This window comes from Castor canadensis, chromosome 14 (assembly GCF_047511655.1).
Source record: "Castor canadensis chromosome 14, mCasCan1.hap1v2, whole genome shotgun sequence".
NCBI classification, from domain to species: domain Eukaryota; kingdom Metazoa; phylum Chordata; class Mammalia; order Rodentia; family Castoridae; genus Castor; species Castor canadensis.
In genome coordinates this window covers 4,311,687-4,332,507 of record NC_133399.1, presented here as the reverse complement: position 1 = coordinate 4,332,507, position 20,821 = coordinate 4,311,687, and the positions used below count along the sequence as shown (strand labels likewise).

Genomic DNA, 20,821 nt, shown 5'->3' with positions numbered 1-20,821 from the left:
TGAGGTTCATTTATTTGTCTCATTTTCATGAACTGTACTGCATGTTTTCTGAGGCTCTTGCTTTTTCTCGAGTCTGCCCCATCCTATGTATTTCACAGGCTTATGCTTTTTCCCCTCCCACTCTCCTGATCTGCAAGTTTCTGTTTAGTATAGGGTGCTGTCTGCTACTGAACCTTCAGTGCCTTCCCATCATTGCCCAATTTGAAAGATAATGCTTCACCATCTTTCTGGCTCTATGCCTCAGAGGTACTAATAATTCACTGATACAGTAGTCCATTCCACCATCTTCACATTTATTAATGACTTGTGCAGATACCGATCCCTTCCTTCAAACATATACATGCTCTGTGTTTTATGTAAATTCATATATGGATTCATTTGTTTTGCTTTGTTTTTGTGTCTCTATAAGAAATATTTTCTTTGCTCATGGAATAGTTTAAGTGGTACAGCACCTGTCTAGCAAGCATACAGCCCTGATTTCAAATCCCAGTACTGCCAAAAAGAACAAAGAAATGTTTTCTTCATAGTTACCACAAGGTTACATTAAATATATTATGGCTATTCAAAATTTAGTAAATAAAACATAGGTATAATTGAATATCAAGACAATTTACTTTTATTTCGCTCCCATTCCACGTTCAGTATTATTCCTGTCACACTTTACATGTCTCTGTACTATGTATCCATTAAGAAATAGTGCATGTCTATTTGCTTTCAAACTTTGTTTATAAATTATAGAGGTTAAAAGTACTTTTTTGTAGTCCTGGTGTTTCAACTCAGGGCCTTAACCTTTGCGAGGTAGGCACACTACTACTTGAGCCACCCTGCCAGTCCTGAAGTTAGTTTTTTCACACTCTACCATATGGCATTTGTGTATTCTAAATATGACTAAAATCTACCTTTACCCAGTGGGATTAATATCATTTTCATGTCCTTTTAAGGTCATTTTGTTTAATTCTAAGAACTGTTACCCTTTTAGTTAAAGCTGATCTCATAGTGATGACCATCTTCATCTTTTGTATGCAAGGCCTGTACCAGCAACTGAAGTAGAGCCTGATGTCATACTTTAGGGAGGTGGATTGAGAAAGCTGGCCTAGACTTTCTGAATCCTCATTACACAATCTACCAAGTTTCAGCTCAGTAATTTAAAATGTGCCAACACAGGGATGCAATTATTACATACATGTAGAAATAGGAGTTACATGTCAGCAAAATGAAGATGGACTAAAGCCAAACTTTTATCTACCTCAGCAAAGCAGACTGCTTTATCCAAGGCCAAAATAAAATGCCCATTCTAAAGTTATACAAATTCCATAGATTTGCACAGCCTACATGGATACACCACATAGACCCTAAGTCTCTGTATTCAGTTAAGAGCATGTTAGGATTTATTTAGCTTTGGGCACTTGACGTTCTTTGGTTCCTCTCCTTCAATGACTGAAATGATCATCCCTGTGTATTTACCAGCAGGGAAATTTTACCCTAGTCAATTTAAGGTTCTGACCTAAACACACTGCCAAAATTATGAGACCTTTCTCCAGAACACTGTCTAGATCTGTCTTTGTCTTAAGCCTCTTCTTCAGAGATTTTCATTGTACAAATGTTACATTGTGATTCCACCAGCTCTGCATGGAAAAAAGCAAATACTGTCCAGACAATACCCCCAGAGCACTTTGAGTTTCAACCTCAGAGAAAAGAAAAAACCAACCATGGGTGTAGGTGTCTATCCTGCTTTCCGGTGAGTGCTCTGTAACTCCTCTCTGTCAACTCCTCCTAAGTTGTTTTCAATAGCTGGAGCCCAGCTAGAAAGGAGGAAAACTGCAGAAACCACCTAACACTTTTTGCCTGCTATCTGCAGGCTTAAGTCTGATCTAAGTGTAGAGTCATTTGTCTCATCCCTCCAGTCTGCACTCTAGGTTACTCATGGAAATCAAACTAGCATTCATGATGCTATATGGACAAAAGTGACAATCACAATTTTGAATGAAGAACCAGCAGTCTCTGATGAATCTTTCATGAGTACATGCAGTAGAAAAGAAATTTAGCCAGATAATTCATATTGACTTAAGAAACTTGTAAATAATTGTCCTTTGAGATGACAACCTGTCACCTAATGTGACTTGCACATAGTGCCATGGTAGTGAGAACTTAAGTCACCATAGAAGCCTGAAATTCTGAGTATGTATCTTACCTCCTAGACTGTAAGAGGCTGTGGAGGTTAGGAGTGGCTTGAAAATGTTGGTACAAGTTAGTGATGCAGTTTGTCTACTGAGTTGCCAATAGTACAGCTATGCACTTGTTCTTCTCCACGCAGGGTTGGGTCTGGTCAGATGGGTGAACGCTGGCATCCTGTGCTGTATGTGCAGGACATGGACCAGGTCCAGACCCCTGTTAGGACTACTCAGAACCTGAGCTCCAGGTCTCCCCAGCCTTCAGTGGGTGGGAGGTGTTGCTTCATATACAGGCAGAGCTGTCATCCTTGTTGACCCCACATCATCCATTCTGCTTGGGGCATTTCTGATTGCCCTGAATAAGCTAAGTGTTTTGAAGCCTTTCTCAGTAGCCCAGTTCTTCATAGGGCTGTCATAAATTCCAAAACTGAAGCTGTCTTTGCATTGCCCAATTGAGTGGAAAGGCTGTGCCTGTGCATGTGGGGTTCATGGCAAAGGGGAGATGTTGGGAAGGTGTTGAAGGTTTGAGGTTTTTGTCCTGAGATAATTTGAGTTGTCTAGATAGAATGTTAAAAAGTTAATTTCAGATGGAAGTAGGACCTGACCTTATCAAAGTCACAGTAGCAGGACAGCAGCATCTTCTGTTATCTGCAAGGTCTCAAGGGTGAGGGTGACCAGGGCTGTGATTATTATATGGTATTGTTTAATCACCAATGTTTTCTGATTACTTTGCTTTAACAAGATTTCAGCTGTTTGCCTTTTTTTCTTTCTTTCTTTCTTTCTTTCTTTTTTTTTTTTTTGTGGTACTGTGCTTTGAACTCAGAGTCTTACATTTACTAGGCAGGCCCTCTACCACTTGAGCCTCTGCACCAGCACATTGTCTGCACTTTCATTAAGGGAGTTGGTCTTGTCAGAATGTACCTTGTGACAATTGAGAAAGCCTGTGATGTAAAGTGGAAAAACAAGACAGATTTGTTTTTGTCTGTGAGAACACAGGTTTTTATTAACTTAAGGATTTATTTGTGTGTGGAGTTGATATGATAGCTATAGCTTCTCTTGTAATTAATAGTTGTACTCTGCTTGTTTGTGGGGTTTTTTTTTTTTTTTCAGAACTGGGGCTTGAACTCAGGGTGTACTCCTTGAGTCACTCTACCAGCCCCTTTTTGTGAAGGGTCTTTTCCAAGATACCGTATCACAAACCATTTGCCCAGGCTGGTTTAATCCACGGTCCTCCTGTTCTTTACCTCCTGAGTAACTAAGATTACAGGTGTGAGCCACTGGCAACCAGCTTGTTCTTACTTTCTTGGGTGATAATGGGTAGATTGATGGACAAGGTGGAGAAATCCTTGTCCATAATTCAAGTGCCCAACACCAACATAGAGTGACAACACCAGGGCTTTTTTCCCTGTTTTATTCAGCTCTCATTTGCCTTGTCCAAGAAATTCCTCCTTGTGAAATCAGGGGCTCTCTCCTTACATGCTGAATGTGTAATATTCAGAACAGACTCCTGGCTGCATTTCCATGTAAAAGAAACAGTGTTCATTTGGAATAGCCAGGTGCATGTTCTGCTTTAATACGATTCTTCCCCAGGTGGGGGAAAATAAGGTCCAGGGAGGAGGCCTTGTCTGCTGAGGGCTGTGCTTGCAATCACTTATTGGTCTTGGTACTCTACCAGGTGGAGAATCACTTCTCCCGTCACACAGATCTAAGGTGATTGGGCCCAGGTTCAACAGCCAATGAAAAATGCTGGAGGGAAGGAATCGTACAGACTGACTAATCAGAATGCCTCATAAAGGGATCCCCCTAGAGGATGGGGAAATCCAGGAACTCAGCAATAAGGTCTAGGGAGGTGCAATGATTAGGTAGGGACACCTCCATAAAAAATCATTGCAGGTTTAACTAATCATGATCTTTAAAATGTAAAGAGACATCTGTCCATAAGGGTATAGATCATTTGTTACTAATAAGGGGCACAGGTTATTTAGGAGGGGGCAGGAAACTTCCCCAATCCCCTGGCAAATAGTTCTGTATAAAAGAACAGAAGGCTGCAACAACAGACTGTTTAGATTTTCTTTTGCTTCAGTCACCAAGATAATTCTCTAACAAACTGAGTTCTAAAACAGCATTGGACACAACTTATGTGCTTCTGAAATTCCAGTTCATCTTTGGACTAATTCATGAACTTGTTCACATATGTGTGTGTGTTTGTATGTATACTCATTTAAACGTCTTCAAAGTGGTCCTTAAACAGCTATTATAAGGATAAAGTTATTCAAGGTTAACAAATACAGGTATTCAAAAAGTAACATTTAACTGTTCAGGATTAAATAAAGATTAGTTTTAGAAGGAGCTATACACTACTACTTAAATACATGCGGACAAGTCATCTTAATGTGTTGCATTCTATTGGAATTAATTCAAATCCCATTAAATATTTGTGCAGCTAGCAAATGTGTTTTTATAAATTGTTATTTAAAAAGTGTTTTTTAACAGATCTTTATTAAATTTTAAAATTAGCAGGACTCGTATTGGAAAAAGCAATTTTATGTCAATTCTTTAGCATTTAATTAAAATTAAGATTTTGGCAAATCAAAAAATATGAAAACGTATTATGTTTTTTTTTTTCTTGGAGGGGGGATTAAAGGGAGTAAAATCCTTTGGATGAGAAAGGATTTTGTGAAAAAAGGTTTGTCCTAAGGACAGATATGTACGAACATCAAAAAGTTCAAAATGTTAAATAAGTCCTAAAAGCGTATAATACATGGAGTTTATGTATGTAATTTGTTGACTGTAATTTAAGAGTTATCTAAAGGATTTCCTAAAGTGAAAATATAATAAATTGTTATAACATTGTCACCTATTTTTCTCCCTTAAATATTCTGCACTTAAAAACTGCTAAAAACTGGCTCATAGGAGAGATTTTTTATTTTATCAAGATAACTGCTTATGAAACTCGTCTGGCTTTTGACTCTTTAGGAAACTGAGTCCTAACTAATTCAGCTTATTTAAGTGTCTGTATTTTCAGTGATTTAAATGCAATTAACCTGAAAAAATTGTGTAGGCTCTATGTCTAAGTTTCATTTACATGCTTCACAAACTCTATAGGGTTAAAGTAATGTAAGTTTAATACAAAGTGACCAATACTCAATAAAAAACAAGTCCATTTGGGGGCACTGGCACTATCTCTCTGTTAGAAAAATGATCTTTTCTGTCAAAGTATAGGTCACCTCCTTAGATTACTAAAAATTCCTCAGGTCACCATCTTAGGTGACTTGCATTGTTTAAAGGGTTCCTGTTTCATCTTCCCAAATTCTTGTACAGTCCCATTGCCCACAAAATTTGTCCACCAAACTATGTACCTTAACCCATTCCACAAGCCTTTTAGCCAATTGAGAAAGATTGTGAACTTTGACCTGGACAAATCCCAGGTGAGGGGAAGGCACAACTACATCAGGGATATGAAGAGAAGCCATTGCCAGTCATTTTGTGCTTGTGTGTCTGCTCAGCTGGAGTGAATGCATACTTGCATCCTTTTTGATCAAAAGAAATCTCCTTCTCAAGATTTTCTTTGTCTCACATGTGTCTGTTTTCAACACTGGAGGATCTTTAATTCCAACATCCCTAAGCTTGAAAGAACTCTAAAACCTTTGCTAAATCTTACTCCAAATATAAAAATTTACATTACCATATATAATATCTGTGTAATGCTAATTATTACTGTCTTTTAATGTTAAAAGTACATTAAGATCTCTAACTATATGCTTCCTAAAATTAAAAACAGTGCCATTTAATTAAGGATTTGTTGCAAGCAGGTGATGGTGCAGAGTTGACCGTCAGTCAGGTGCTAAGTGAATTAACTTTGGTAGGAACTAAGTTGCCAATACACACACTTTATTGCAGGTGGTTACAACCTATGCCCAATAGTGCCTCAGCCTTTCCCCAAGCTGTGTTCACCTTGCCATGTGAATCTTAGTCCGCAGGCAGCTGGCTCAGAACTGGTCCTGGCTAGTTCTCAGTCTCGATAGGCCTCCAGGATGCCCAGGGAATCCGATGAGCCTTGTGGAGTGTCTGATCCACTTCATCTGGGGGCTGCTCTTGACCAGCATGATGTGTGTTTCTGGTCAGGAGGAAGTGGCATTGATCTCATGGCAAGTGGGATTTAAATGTCCATAGCAGGCCAGCTTATCAGCACCAGCTTAGGGTTAGCTGATTTGCATATCAGCATGAGCTGAGGGTTAGCTGATTTGCATATCGGTCACCATATGGTGTTGTTTACATCAAAGGGATTACAAGTGCACACAATGTTGTTGTCCTATAGGTTTTACAATACATTATATTTTTATATACTTTTTCAATATGTTTAATACACAGCACACATAATACTCATAACAGGATTGGACATTGGTAAAAAGCATAGTGGTGTAGTTTATTTAAATATTCATTTACTCTAAAGACAAAATTAAAAGGGGTACTTATTCTATCAGAAAGGTGTATATCATGTCATTTTTAACACTAAAATAGTTTTAAATATATACTTAAAGAAAAGGAGAGTTTAATGGTGCTAATTAAGTATCTATTTCTCAAACAGTTGTCTATTTAAGTATGTGCCACCATTGGTTTTGCTTTGTATTTTACTTGTAAAATTTTTAACTGTTCTCTGTTGACACTTGCAACATAATTAGCATGTTTTAGAAAACTGCCCCATTACATACAGAGTAAAAAAAAAAAATTGGCTAACTTAAAGTCCAGAATAAGGGCCACCTCTTCTAAAAACTGGCAACAAAAAGAGTTTTATTGGCACTGACTCTCAACCTATCTGAACTTGCCCCCTGACATGGGATCACAGATCATATGATTATCCTTGTGATCCCAGCAGTGAGGGTCAATGAAAGCCTAACAAGACTGATTAATTAATTGATACCTGCAAGAGGAAACTCTTAAGAAACATGGGTAAAGTTGTCAGAGTAAAGACATGCTAGTCATGGTGTTACATGCCTGTTGTCCCAGTGACTGGTAGGTTAAAACAGGAGGATCATAAGTTAAGGCCATAGAAATTTCGAGGCCAACATAAACTATATGAGACCATGTATCTAACCCAACAGCAAAATAGAATCATTCCTGTGAGCCCTCTCAAAGTAAAGACAAGAGATTAACAAAAAAACAAAACAAAACAAAAAAACAATGGGTCCTTATGTGTCTGTATTTTGGATGGGCAATTTAATTAAAGGTTTTATTCCTAGCAATTAAATCTTTTTCATAATGATAAGCACAGTTTCATTTCTCCTTGTACTACCCTAAATTTATCTGATTGCTTGATCCACTGAAACAGAACACTTACAAAGCATACTGTCCTAGGGAAATTCACTCAATACTCCAGGTCTGAAGTCTCTGACCCACCATCAGGCTGAGCCAACACAACAAACCCTCCTTTAATGTCTCATGAAATAGTGTGACCTCAGGGGAAAGGAACTCTTGTTCAGGAGCTGAGTTGCCCCTCCTCTCCAATCTTCTTTCTGCTCCCCTTTTCTCCTCCCTAAAACAAATATCCTTTCTCTCCATCACCTTGAGTTTCCTGAAGTCCATGCTGTTGAGTTGTTCCACCCTGTGCCCCTATGTTCATGTTCTGTGTCAATTTGCTTTTCATTCTGTACAAAGCTCTCCAGACACAGGCCAAGGTGAACGTCAATCAGGTCAGGGAAAGCACCAACCACAAATCTTTGTCACTTACCTAGTGACCACTCCCACTTGAACCAAAAGTGCCTGTGCACCACCTTTGTGGTGAGTTCTGCAATGTGGGTTACCTGTAAATTTAAGGTTTTAATAGAACATTAAAAAGCAACTGCATTTTATGCAATCATGAAGAACAAAATCATATTTGCAAGTAAATGGATGGCACTGGAGAACATCATTCTGAGCGAGGTTAGCCTGGCCCAAAAGACCAAAAATCATAAAACCACCTAGGAAATGAAATTATTAAGTCCCCTGGAAACATTACAGATTCATAAAGCTGGCCACAAGGTTGATAGAGATGGAAAGGGTTCTAGACTAGAGAGTTCCTCTCAAATTATAGTCTTTGTTGGGTTTGTGCAATTTATTCAATGCTACTCTGTGTATAGTGTGAAATTTAAGACCTTTTGGGGGACATCTAGTTTTTTGAGATGTTTAAAAGTGCATGAATGTAAAAAGAGTGATAACTTAGTGCTCTTCAAGTATTTTTTTGTGATTTCATAGAAATGGTTGCATTGGGGAGTGAAATTGATAAACTTAATTTCTTGGAGACTAGACTGACAGTTCCCTAGGTAGTGGCAGAGGTGGGATGGTAGAAAGGAAGTATTCAGAGACTATACTCTGCACCTGTTAGGTTGGTTCAGGTTGTCTAGCATTTTATCTATATGCACTTTGTAATATTACTTGATATTAAAGGATATGTCCTGATGCCCAAAGTATGTTACAAGTAGTTTATAATCCTTATAAATGTCATTTTGTTAGATTTAGGAATAGTGCCCTATATTAATCCACTCCTCAGAGCTACTCTCTCCTAAAGTTAGTCACTGGAGGAGTGAGGGAGAGCTTTCTGCTATTATCTCCACATTTAGAACATGGGTCTTAATTACAGCCGAAAGGCCATATGTGCATTTGGTAAAGTACTTATGTTTATTGTGCACAAAGTTCAATTCTACAACAACATGTAAGCCTTCTAGATGCCCTGAGGTGAGCATGTATGGTCAAAAGTAGAGCTAGTGAATTAGCCAACTTTTAAAAAGGTTATAATTAACAAAAAATATCCACCTTGCCATGGAATTTTAACCAACTTTGGGCAATGTGTTTTAGCATGTCCTGCCAACATGGTTCAAGTGGTGGAGCATCTGAAAGGGGATCCACCTCCCTTGCTGGAGCAAGATTTTCTCTATCACACCTTGGTTATTTTGGGACCTAACTGGACTTAACTGGAGGTGACTGGAGATGTTAGAGAAGATATAGGCTAGAAAGAAAGAAATTTGGGGTCAGGTGTGTTGTACACTCAGCTGGAGTGTACAACTCTATTTTGACTCTTTAAGGCCCTTCTCCTTGTAGTACTTTAAAACCTTGCTTAAACTATCTTTCCTTAGGCTTTCACTCTGCCATGTTTGCCCTCAGCTTATCTTTAGCTTAACTGCTCTTAAAGTCCTTGGTCCCCAGGCTTGCACTGTCTCATCTCCCTGTAGCTCTCTTAAAGCCTCAGTGCTACACACTTGCAAACAGCCATGCCTACAACCTGAATATGCATAAGTCTTAAAGACTTTGTTCTTTGACTTGCACTGTGCACTGTCCCTAGTTCTCTTTGGCTTTTCTTTGGCTTTAGCTTTCCTAAGGCCTATGTATGCAGTTTTTTCTCAGCTTTGCATTCTGAAGCCTATGATAAAGTAATCAGTGCAAACATTCTATCAATCCCTCTTAAGCACTTTCCCTTTGGCATTTTTGACATTTTCTATTCAACAATTCTTTTCCCTTCAGCAAACTTTCCCTTCAGTAATTGTTTTCCCTTCCAAAATCCTCCCACACCAAAAAGCCCAAAGTATATCCCAAAAGGCAAAAGCAAAAACCCCTGTTCCTCCTTCAGGGGTCTGTTATAGAGGCAAACAGGTGGAGCCACGGGGAGGGGCGTGACATTGCAACAGGATAAACCTACTTTTCTGCTTCTCTGAACACAACTTTGGAGATGCAGCTGTCTGCCTGTCCCTCTTTTGTGGCCAGGGACTGTGCCTATCTCAGCCTACAGGTAAAAGCAAGTAACTGCATCGTGCCTTGCTTGTGTCCATTTCTCAAAGGCTTTAAACCCACCTCCTACAAGCACCTGTTTTGCAACTGCAAAGCTCTGAGTTAAAACCCTAGCCTCCAAAAATAAAACAAGCAAACAAGCAGGAACAAGGTGATTGCATGAGAACACTGATTATGCCGACATCCATGTTGATCTCCCCTAATTTCATTCTGCTCCTATTTCCTCCTTTCTTTGAAAGCAAATTCCCTTTCTGCCTTAAGGCCCCTGCATATCTTACCTTAGGGGTGTTCCCTATAGTGTAATACTCCTAAAGTCATGGCCTAAGCTAATCAGCATTTCCTTATAAACAATATCTAGAATCAACTGGTGGACAATTGACAGTTAACTCAGGAAGGGCAAAAAGTGTTCCCTCCTCTCAGAAGTCAACCACATCTGGATGTGAATCCACATTTCCGATGACCTGACAATGTGCTGGATTTTTGGAAATTCAGGGATTTATAGACAGTGCTGAGAAGCATTTCCTGAGGGGATTTTTTTACATTTCCCTTGAATATCAAGGATCCAAAGGGAAACCAGAAAGGAAGTATGTGGACAGCATGGCAATACCAGAACCCCACACAAACTGCACAGATAGGAGTTTCACATGGCCACCGCACTGTCAACTCAGCCTGGGAGACATGGGTTTGGGAGAAAAATCTCCCAGCTAGGGCTGCAGGGTCCAATGAATTCACCTCACAAGGCCAAGGATCAAAACTGGGTTCTCAGCTCATGGCCCAGCCCCACCCTGCAGGCAGCAGATGATCAAAGTCCCCAATAGTGAAATCATGACACATGTTTCATTTCCTAAGTTTAACAAGCTCAGACCCATTTTCTTCAGGCCTCCTGGCATTGCCATTCATTCTTTTCTGATCTTACAGGGATAATAAGTTCTGTTGATAATCAAAGATTGAAGAATTATTTCAGATAGATGAGGTGTATCTTCATTAAAATTCACCTCATTTTTATTCCCTGAATGTATTTCCCAGCCATATTAAGTAAGCAGCAAACACTGGCAATATTTTCCTAGAACAAACATAGGTATGTAAAGAGGAACTTTATTATAAGTGAAAGTCTGCCACAGAGTAGACTAGCAGAAAGCAGGGCAGAAAGAGGGCTGAACTTTCAGTTTCAAGACTTTCTTTGAGGGACAATTTTGAACTCAGGGACTCACTCCTTCTAGGAAGGTGCTCTACTGTTTGAGGGGTCCTGACAATCCTTTTTTCTGTAGGATATTTTTGAGTTATGGTCCAAAAACTATTTGACTGAAATCCTCCTGATCTCTGCCTCATGAGTTGTTGGATTAGTTACATGTGTAAGCCATTGTAGACTAGCAAACCCTTTTAAATCCTTAGTAACCTGTGGGAAGGGAAAGCTTTAGGCAGTTTCTGATGGCCAATGGCAAATGAGGAGGGATTAGGGTTCCCCTCTAGTTAGGTTGCTGGATCAGTCCAAGGTGTGAACAATCAAAACATATTTGGAATTTAAAGGAGACTTCAAGGTTATTAAAATTTTATTGCAGCTAGGCATTGCTATCTCAAGAAGACAGAACATGACCTAATGCACATGCAGCTCATCTGATTTCAATGACTCGGCTACTTCACGCTGTCAACACTCCTCAGGGATTCCCTGATCCTAATTATCTAGAGATATTCATGCTATTGCACAGAAAACTGCATATCTTTGTGAATATTCTTCTTGATCACAAAAAACTGATACTCTTGAATTTTCATCTGATAAACTCTATAATAACTGAATCCTGTTGGTTGATGACGTTTTTAAGTTAACCCTCCCCTTTAATGATTTCTGCTTCTTCATGGGTCACTTACTGCTGTGTTGAAGTGTTTAAATCAATTTTTTATTTGATGGGACTTGGGTTTGACTTAGGGCTGCACAGTTGCAAAGCACTCACTCTTCTCCTTTGCTGTGGTTATTTTGGAGATGGACAACTATTTGCCCACAATCAACATGAACTTCAATCTTCCTAATCCCAGCCTACCAAGATGCTACAATTACAGGTGGCAGACAGAGGCACACAACTCAAGTGAAAATGTTGATTAATGATTTTCCTGAAGTCTGGTAAGTTTTTGTGATCTTGTAATTTCTTACATATTATCTATAGCTCTGTGGGAATTATTCTTCGTATGGAAATGAAATTTCTAACCCTTTCACCAATAACTCCATACAAAGGTCTTTTTAAAATTTATTTTTGGTGGTAATGGGGTTTGAACTCAGAGCTTCATGCTTGCTATGCAGGTGTTCTACAGCTTGAACCCCTCTGCTAGAACTTTGTTGTGTTTGAGTATTTTTGATATCAACATCCTTCTGTCTCTGTGTCCTTAGGAGCTGGGATTAGAGGTGAGAGTCACCAGTGCCCAGTGACACTAAGGTCTTTATATTTATACTGGCTTTCTTAAACACAAGATAGGATCTTGGTGTTTAATCTAACATGTCTTTCACTTTATGTATTTAGATAATACAAAATTAAAGGAATAATACATATAGATGGAATTCTAGTAATATATTTGTAAATATTTCCATTGGTTGGTTGTACATGTTTTTGTGGTTTCAAGTTTTCCCTACATCCTCTATTTTTCTCTGATACTGGGGTTTGAACTCAGGGCCTCAGACTCAAGGCACGCATGCTACCACTTAAGCCATTTCATTAGCCCTTTTCCATGTCAGGCATTTTTTTATGTAGCCCTGTTGCATGAGTCTGGTTTCAACCTGTGATTCTCCTGAGTATCAAGGATTATAGGAGTGGACCACAAGTCCCTGGTACCGCCTTCTCATTTTCATTGTGCTTTTTGTATATTCTATTGTACTTTGACTGTTAGGATATCAAATATATGCTTCCAGTTTTTCATTTTCCTACACTTTGCAATGTATATTTGTACTTCATGTCCATGCACTTCCCTATTTTGCTTTATGTGTTTTTGTTTGTACATGTGTATTATTATGAATTGAGCCCAATGACTCATAACAGCTAAATGAGTTTTATAATAGTGTGCTACATTGCTAGACTTTTTATTATGAGACAAGATCTCAATAAGTGGCCTTGGCTGGCATTCAACTGGTGATCTTTTGGACAGAGCTTCCACAGTAGTTGGGATCTTAGGTGTGCATCACCACAACTGAGCACTTCATCCACTTTTTTGAATTTGGGCCTTGCACTTGGCAGGGAGGCACTCTAACCCTTAAGGCATACTCCAGGCCTTTTGTCCACTGTGAAATAACATCCAGGTGTAGGAGCAAAGCAGGTATCTTGGAATGCCCCTGAGCCCTCCCTGCCACCTCCATGCAGTTATTCTCATTCATTATTTTCCTTATCAGCAGTTATTAATGGGCTGCTGGAGTGAATAAAGTGGTCAAGTACCTTCATAGCAAGTGTAATGTCCTGAGTGCAAACCACAATAAAACAGAAAACAAAACACAAGCACCCAATACAATATTGAAAATTTCATTGGGGCATGTATGTATGATAACAAATGTGAACAAAGATGAGATTTTGGGGCCTGATTGTGTGGCTTCTTAGGCCACATGCTTATCAAGGTGAATTGCCAAGTCCAAACACCATTATGACTGATAGAGAAAAACGATTGAATCTTCAATTTTGTTAGCACTCTTTGAGTGTTTTTTATTTATAGCCACCTCTTTTCTCCCCAAAAACTTACAATAATTTTTTCCATGCTGGTGTACATGTGATTTATACTCTGAAGATAATCCTCTTTTCATTCTGTCCTTCAGAGTGAATAAACTTAATTGTCTACTGATGAGGTCTGCAAATATGCAGAGTTGTCTAAGGAGAAGATTCTCAAAGCCCATGTCATCTTGTTATGTGTTGGACTAGAATTGTGGCTCAAATACTAGCATACTTGCTTTGCAATTGAAAGTCCTCATTTGAAATGTCCCACCAAATAAAAATTTGAAATGCCTCTTTAAAGAAGACATTGAAGAACATCAATCACAAGATGATTTTGTAAAGGATGGCAAAAGTGAAGTAACTCAAATCATATTCATGGGTGCAAAACAAAGCAGCATTTTTTTTGGTAAAAACTATAGCATGTTCCAATGTGCCTGGGATTGCAGGTTCATGAAGGTATTGGTGGAGATGCATAGTTTGAGACAAACATAGGCAAAAATGGAAAACTATACCTGAAAACTTACTAAAGTATCATGAAAGGGCTAGGGGTCTAGCTCAAATCATTGCATCTGCTTAGGAAGAACAAAGGTCTGTGTTTAATAGGCATTGTTGTCAAAATAAATAAATAAAACTAATACTATATTGTGAATGGTAAGAACCATGATATCAGGAAGCCCTGTCAAAGCAACATGTGTTTAACTAGTTCTTCAGCCAAATTGGATGAAGTGTTTCTGGAATGTGTGAGCATGGTCACTAGGGTTGGTTTTTTTTTGTGTGTGGGGTTTTGTTTGTTGTTTGTTTTTTGCATTGCTGGGGCTTCACCTTCATCTCAAGCCACTCCACCAGCAAATTTTGGTTTGTGATGGGATGTTTCAAGACATCCCATGGGGTTAGTTTCAAACCACAACCCTACTGATCTCAACCTCCTGATTCATTTGCCCTTGGTTAGGGAAGTGTTTTTGATGGTACTGATTTGATTGGGCAAAAAGGAAATTTTAGTTGATAATGTTGGTTTTGCTGTAACCCATGCTGATGTTTGGTACAGTGGCAATAGGGATGGCTACAATGAATTTGGAATTAAGGAAGCAATTTTAGCAGTGGTAAGATGTTATGCCAAATTTGGTAGTTCTAACAATAACTTGTCAAATTTTGGACACATGCATGGGAGAAAATTGGAGATAGAAATTCTGGCACCTAAGATGCTTGAGCGCAATATTTTGCAAAAACATGAAACCAAGGTTGCTATGGTCAAACTAGAAATAGTAGGCTGTATTACAGGGGCTGAAGGCTCTACTTATTGCTATGAAACAAATTTTAGCGGGAGATAAGACCCAGAAAACCAATGCAGAAGCTACAGTTTACTATAAAATTGTGAACTCAGCCTCGAAAGTGGTAGCTGATCCCAACTGATAGAAGAACCACATGTAACAGTTTCCTATTTCGATTTTACCATTTGTGGATGAATTCGGGAACCTATGCATGCTTGGTAATTGCTTTAGCACTTGGACCACAAAGCCTGCCCAGAAAACATATTTTAGGCAATACTCATGTACATGGGTACAAATTTTGAGTACTGTATATGTGACTTACTCTGTAACAGGCTCTTTACTTCCTGCACAATAGAAATTGTACAGTGAAAACCAAAGAACTGTATTTATTTGGACTTTTCATGTGTGCCCATTCTATTGATGCTGAACTAAAACTAACCCTTTTCTGTGAGTCTCATGACAAGCTATGATTTCAGACATGTGTCCACATTACTGCCTCTCTATATTACATTTAAACGCACATGTATATTCATATACTTGCCCCACTTATATTTACATGCATGTGTTCATATGCAAAAGGTGGCACTACAGTTTGATCTCAGAGTATCATGCGTGGTAGGCAGGCACTCTTACTGCTAGAGCCAGCCCAATGGCAATTTTTTTGTGATGGGTACTTTTAACATGGTGCTTCATGAACAATTTGGCTGGAGGTGGCTTTGAAATGCAATCTTCTGCATCTCTGCCTCTTATTTATCTATGAATACAAATATGAAGCACTGGCACTGGGATTCTTTTGTTGTTGTTTCAAGCCTGACCTGCTGCACTTTATTTTGTGTGTGTGTGATACTGGGGTTTGAACTTACCAGTGTGATATCTTTCATATATATTCTGACAATGGAATGAAGATGTCTACATAAGGTTTGACACTGAGAATTATCTCATTTGTGTAAAGGAGAATGGCACTTTTACTATGCTAAAAGCTATAGGTTTTCTCTGCAGTGTGGACTTTCATGGTTTCATGGTAGTGAGATAAGTGTATAATACCCACCTTGCTTTCCTATACTTACTCTCTAATGTAAGTTTGTTCATGTTTCTTAAGATCACTGGAAGTAAAAAAGTTTTTCCCACATTACTTATATACAAAGAAGTTCTCTCCTGGATAAGTCCTATAAAGGCAGCAGGGACATGAAAGCTTTTTCACATTTCCCATATCCATAAGGTTTGTCTCCAGTGTGAGTTGTTTCATGAGTAAAAAGGAACTAAGCACCTCCTCTGTGACTCTTGGAGACATTAGGAAGCTTCTACATGGTTATTTAGAGATCATTAAAAATTTTAAAACTGAATAAGACTAATGAAAGACAACCCAGGTAAAGTTAGTTTTTGTTTATCTAACAGCATAATTAACCAAACAGTGTAGCATATGTCCTTAGAAACAGATTGTTTTCAATGGGTGCCACTGCATCATGCCCATAATCCTAGCTTGTCAAGAGGCAGAAATCATTAGGTTCTTGATATAAAGTTATAGGAAGCCCTAGATGAAAATTCACCAGGGCAAAATAGGCCTGCCATCGTAGGTCAAGTGGTAGAGTGCCTGCTCAGTAAACATGAGGACCTGAGTTCAAATTCCAAATAGGTTTGTTTGAAAAAAATTGTGATATGTAATGGTATTGTGTACAAATCTCTAATTCCAACAACACACTGTACACTATGGAACAAAATCCATGTTGCAAAGTATACTAGGTAGAATAAATGTCTTAAAGCATTTGAAATCATTGGATTAAGAAAGCAATCCCTAGACCAGAGCACCAAGAGTTCACACTTTAATCCTAGCTACTGAAGATGAGGATTGGGAGAATTTCATTTTGAAGCCATCTTGGGCATATACTTTGAGGGACCTTATCTGAAGTATACTTAACACACACAAAAGGGCTGCTGGCTTGTATGGTAAAGTAGCTGCATAGGAAGCAAAAAGCCCTTAGTTCATGTTCCATAGCAAGCAAAAAAAAATGAGAAAGAAATGGATCTCTGATTTCCCAAATTTGTAGTTCCTTCAGGGAAACAAAGAGGGGCAAATTGTAATTAAACCATAAGGATTATGGATTAAAGTTTGGAGCAGTCTGAATGACAATAAACTTGAAAAAAGAAAGAATGAAAAGAAGGGAAGTTATAGACAGAGAAAGAAGATAATAAAAAGTGACCTGTAGTCTAATATTAATAAGCAATTTTGAAGCTATATTATTAAACATGGTATATTAAATAAAGAGATTAACAAATAGATCTCAGTGGAAAGCAAATAAGTCTTCACTGCATTTTAACGTAAAGAGAAATGTGATTCTTAACACAAAAGCATTATATAATGGTGGCCAAAACAACAAATCTCTTTAAAAGATGAGTAAGGACAAATCCAGGTTCTACTTGAGAACAATCTTTATGTTCTCCTCTATGTTTTGGACAATATACAAGTTGGATTAAACAAGAAAGATAAAATCTGAACAATTTCACAACTCTCATGTCACATGTTTTTCATCCCAGTATTTGGGAAACAGGTTGGAACAACCTAAGTTCAAAGTCAGTCTAGGATACCTATCCAATTAAAAAGGTATCTGTTGCAAGGACCTATAAAATTTAGAAACTGTTGAAAGTCACAATTAAAAGGACAAACAAAGGCAAAGTTGCTGAAGTGGTAGAAAACCTGGGTACCAAGCATGAGGCCCAGAGTGCAGATTCCAGTCCCACATAAAAGACATACTTAAGCAACAACTCCCAACACTTAGGATGTCTACTGATGCAGGATCCCATGCAGCTGTTTTTATAGGCTGGCAACTAGAATAAGAAGCATAAAGTTTGCTTTAAGAGAAATATTTAGAAATACATAGCCACAGACATCTAAGAATGAACAAGCCAGTTGCCAGTTGTTCAGGTCTGTAATCCTAGTACTTGAGAGGGCAAGCCAGGAGGATCTTGGTTGAGGTCATGTAGGGCAAATAGTGCAAAGGTCCTTGCTCCAAAATAATTAAGAAAAAACAGATTGGATGGAATGTGTGCATTAAGATGGAGTTCCTTCCCTGAAAGCACAAAGTCATTAGGCAAGTTTTCTCTTCATATCATCTTTCATAATATCTCTGGAGGAAAACAGGTGACACAGCATGCTTTTGCTAACAAAAGTTATATAAACTGGGCAGTCTCATGAGTGCAAGAATGGAGTTCCCTCATATTGCAAAATGGAAGCAGGGTAAGTGAAACCTTTCCCTCATACATCAATACACAGAGATATGCTCCAGTTTGACAACTTGCATGTATTTTTTGGTAATGGGAATAAAGATATTCACACATATATTACATCTATAAGGCTTGTCACAGATTGTATTATTTCATTTGTTTGATGGTGAATGGAATGAGTACAGACAGCTTCATCGTGTTTACAACTATAGATTTTCTCTCCAGTGTGAGGGCTTTCATGTTTAAGGTCATAGAAATGAGTGAAGACTTTCCACATTGCTTTCCGAATACAATAACTCTCTATTGTTAATTTTGTATATTTTAGAGCAGCACTGGAATGTGTGAAGGCTTATCCGTGTTAGGCACATGTACTGCATTGTAATCTACTGGGGACAGTATCATTTCAAAGATGATTACCGGAAAAGGTGAAGGCATTCCCAAATTACTCACATTGACAGTGTTTCTGACTTCATTTGTGTTTTTCAAGAAGACTGGGATATGTGAATGCTTTACCACATTTGCCATGTGCCTGGAGGTTTTTACATCAGAAGTTCTTTTAGGTGCATGAAGGGTACTAGAAATTAGGAAGCATATCCATATTGTTAACTTCAATTGGGTTTGTCCTCTGTGAGTTTTTTGATGAGTATGAAGGACACCAGATAGAGTGTAGGTTGTCTATCATTCCTTACATTCAGAGTTTCTCTGCAGATTGAGTTCACATTTGTTAATGTCCCTGGAAATTGGTCACATCCATATCTTTTCCCTTTGTTGTAAGTTCCTTTAAGTCTTTTAAAGGTGGAGGGGATGTGAACACTTTCTCCACATTGCTTGCATCCATAAAGTTTCTCTCCAGTGTGAATTCTTTCAGGCTTCAAAGGTGACTGGAATGAGTGAAGTCTCTCCAACATTACTTACATCCACAGGGTTTCTCTCTGGCAGGAGTTCTTTCATGAACATGAAGGGTACTGGAAGAAATGTAGCTTTTCCCACATTGCTTACATTGATAGGATTTCTCTCCAGAGTGAGTCCTTCCATGCATTAGAAGGTGACTGGAACAAGTAAAGGCCTTCCCACATTGTTTACATGCATAGGGCTTCTCCCCAGTGTGAGTTCTTTCATGAATACGAAGGTTACTGGAATAAGTGTAGGCTTTTCCACATTGTTTACATGCATAGGGTTTCTCTCCAGTGTGAGTTCTTTCATGAATACGAAGGTTACTGGAACAAGTGTAGGCTTTCCCACATTGCTTACATGCATAGGGTTTCTCTCCAGTGTGAGTTCTTTCATGAATACGAAGGGTACTGTTACAAGTGTAGGCTTTCCCACATTGCTTACATGCATAGGGTTTCTCTCCAGTGTGAGTTCTTTCATGAATACGAAGGGTACTTTTCCAAGTGTAGGCTTTCCCACATTTCATACAAGCATAGGATTTCTCTCCAGTGTGGGTCCTTTCATGTCTCTGAAGGTGACAGGCTTGAGGGAAGACTTTTCCACACTGCTTACATCCATAAGGTTTCTCTCCAGTGTGAGTTCTTTCATGTATTTGAAGATTACCAGAATGAGTAAAGGCTTTCCCACATTGCTTACATGCATAGGGTTTCTCTCCAGTGTGGGTTCTTCCATGTATAATAAGGTGACCAGAACGAATAAAGGCTTTTCCACATTCCATACATGCATAGGGTTTCTTTCCAGAGTGAATTTTTGTATGTAGTTGAAGGTAACTGGAACAAGTGAAGGCTTTCCCACACTGCTTACATGCATAGGGTTTCTCTCCAGTGTGAGTTCTTTCATGAATACGAAGGTTACTGGAACAAGTGTAGGCTTTCCCACACTGCTTACATCCATAGGGTTTCTCTTGAGTGTGAGTTCTTTCATGACTACAAAGGGTACTGGAACGAGTAAAGGCTTTCCCACATTGCTTACATTCATAGGGTTTCTTTCCACTGTACATTCTTCTACGTTTCTGAAGGTGACTGGCTTGAGTAAAGGCTTTCCCACACTGCTTCCATCCATGAGATTTCACTGCATTCTTTATCATTTCATGGATTAGAAGAACCTTTTCATCAGTGCAGGTTTTCCCATAAGCATTATGTATATAGCTTTTACATGGTTTTAGTATAAGCAGAGTTTTCTTGCTTACATTGTTCTCTGGAGTATGTTGAAAGTATTCAACATGTTGTTTATGTTCATGCAGTCCCCCTAACACTTCATGTCTATAAAAAAGTAAAGATTACCATTGTTATCCTACTTATGATTTATTAAGAGATGTGATGGTGTTCACTCCTGTAAGGATTTATGAACACAAATGTACTAAATATTCTGCAGCACAACCTGAGTACAGCTATTACCAAAACAGTATTTGACAACTAAATGAGTTTTACTACATAGAAATACACCCAGAGGGCTTATTGAGATACCTTGTATCAAAAGCATGTAGGATCATGAAAAACAAGAATGAACATAAGGAAATAGCTTGAAAAATGTGCCAGTTTATGCCATTGCACATAATACTGCAACTCTGATGGAATTTGATATGATATACTTAAAAAAGTGTGCATACAGTGGGGTTATTTTTATATATTGGGCAATTGGACAGTATCCCTTGTGACATCTTTGGATAAACATGTTATGAATACTGGCACATATCAGGTTTTGAATTTTCTGATTCTGGATGCTTAACTTATTTTCCCAATCATACAGAAACTTTTCACTGATTTCAGCAATT

At 38.5% G+C, this 20,821-nt stretch overlaps 1 protein-coding gene across 1 annotated transcript in view; it reads right to left on the bottom strand.

Moving 5' to 3' along the window:
- Nucleotides 1-6,045: 6,045 nt before the first annotated feature.
- Nucleotides 6,046-20,821, bottom strand: part of LOC109702855 (uncharacterized) — a 59,441-nt gene continuing 44,665 nt past the window's right edge. Inside the window, exon 4 of the mRNA XM_074053695.1 lies at nt 6,046-20,309. Within this exon, the coding sequence (XP_073909796.1) occupies nt 19,004-20,309 (1,306 nt within the window). The 3' untranslated portion in view covers nt 6,046-19,003. The remainder of the gene's footprint in view (nt 20,310-20,821) is intronic.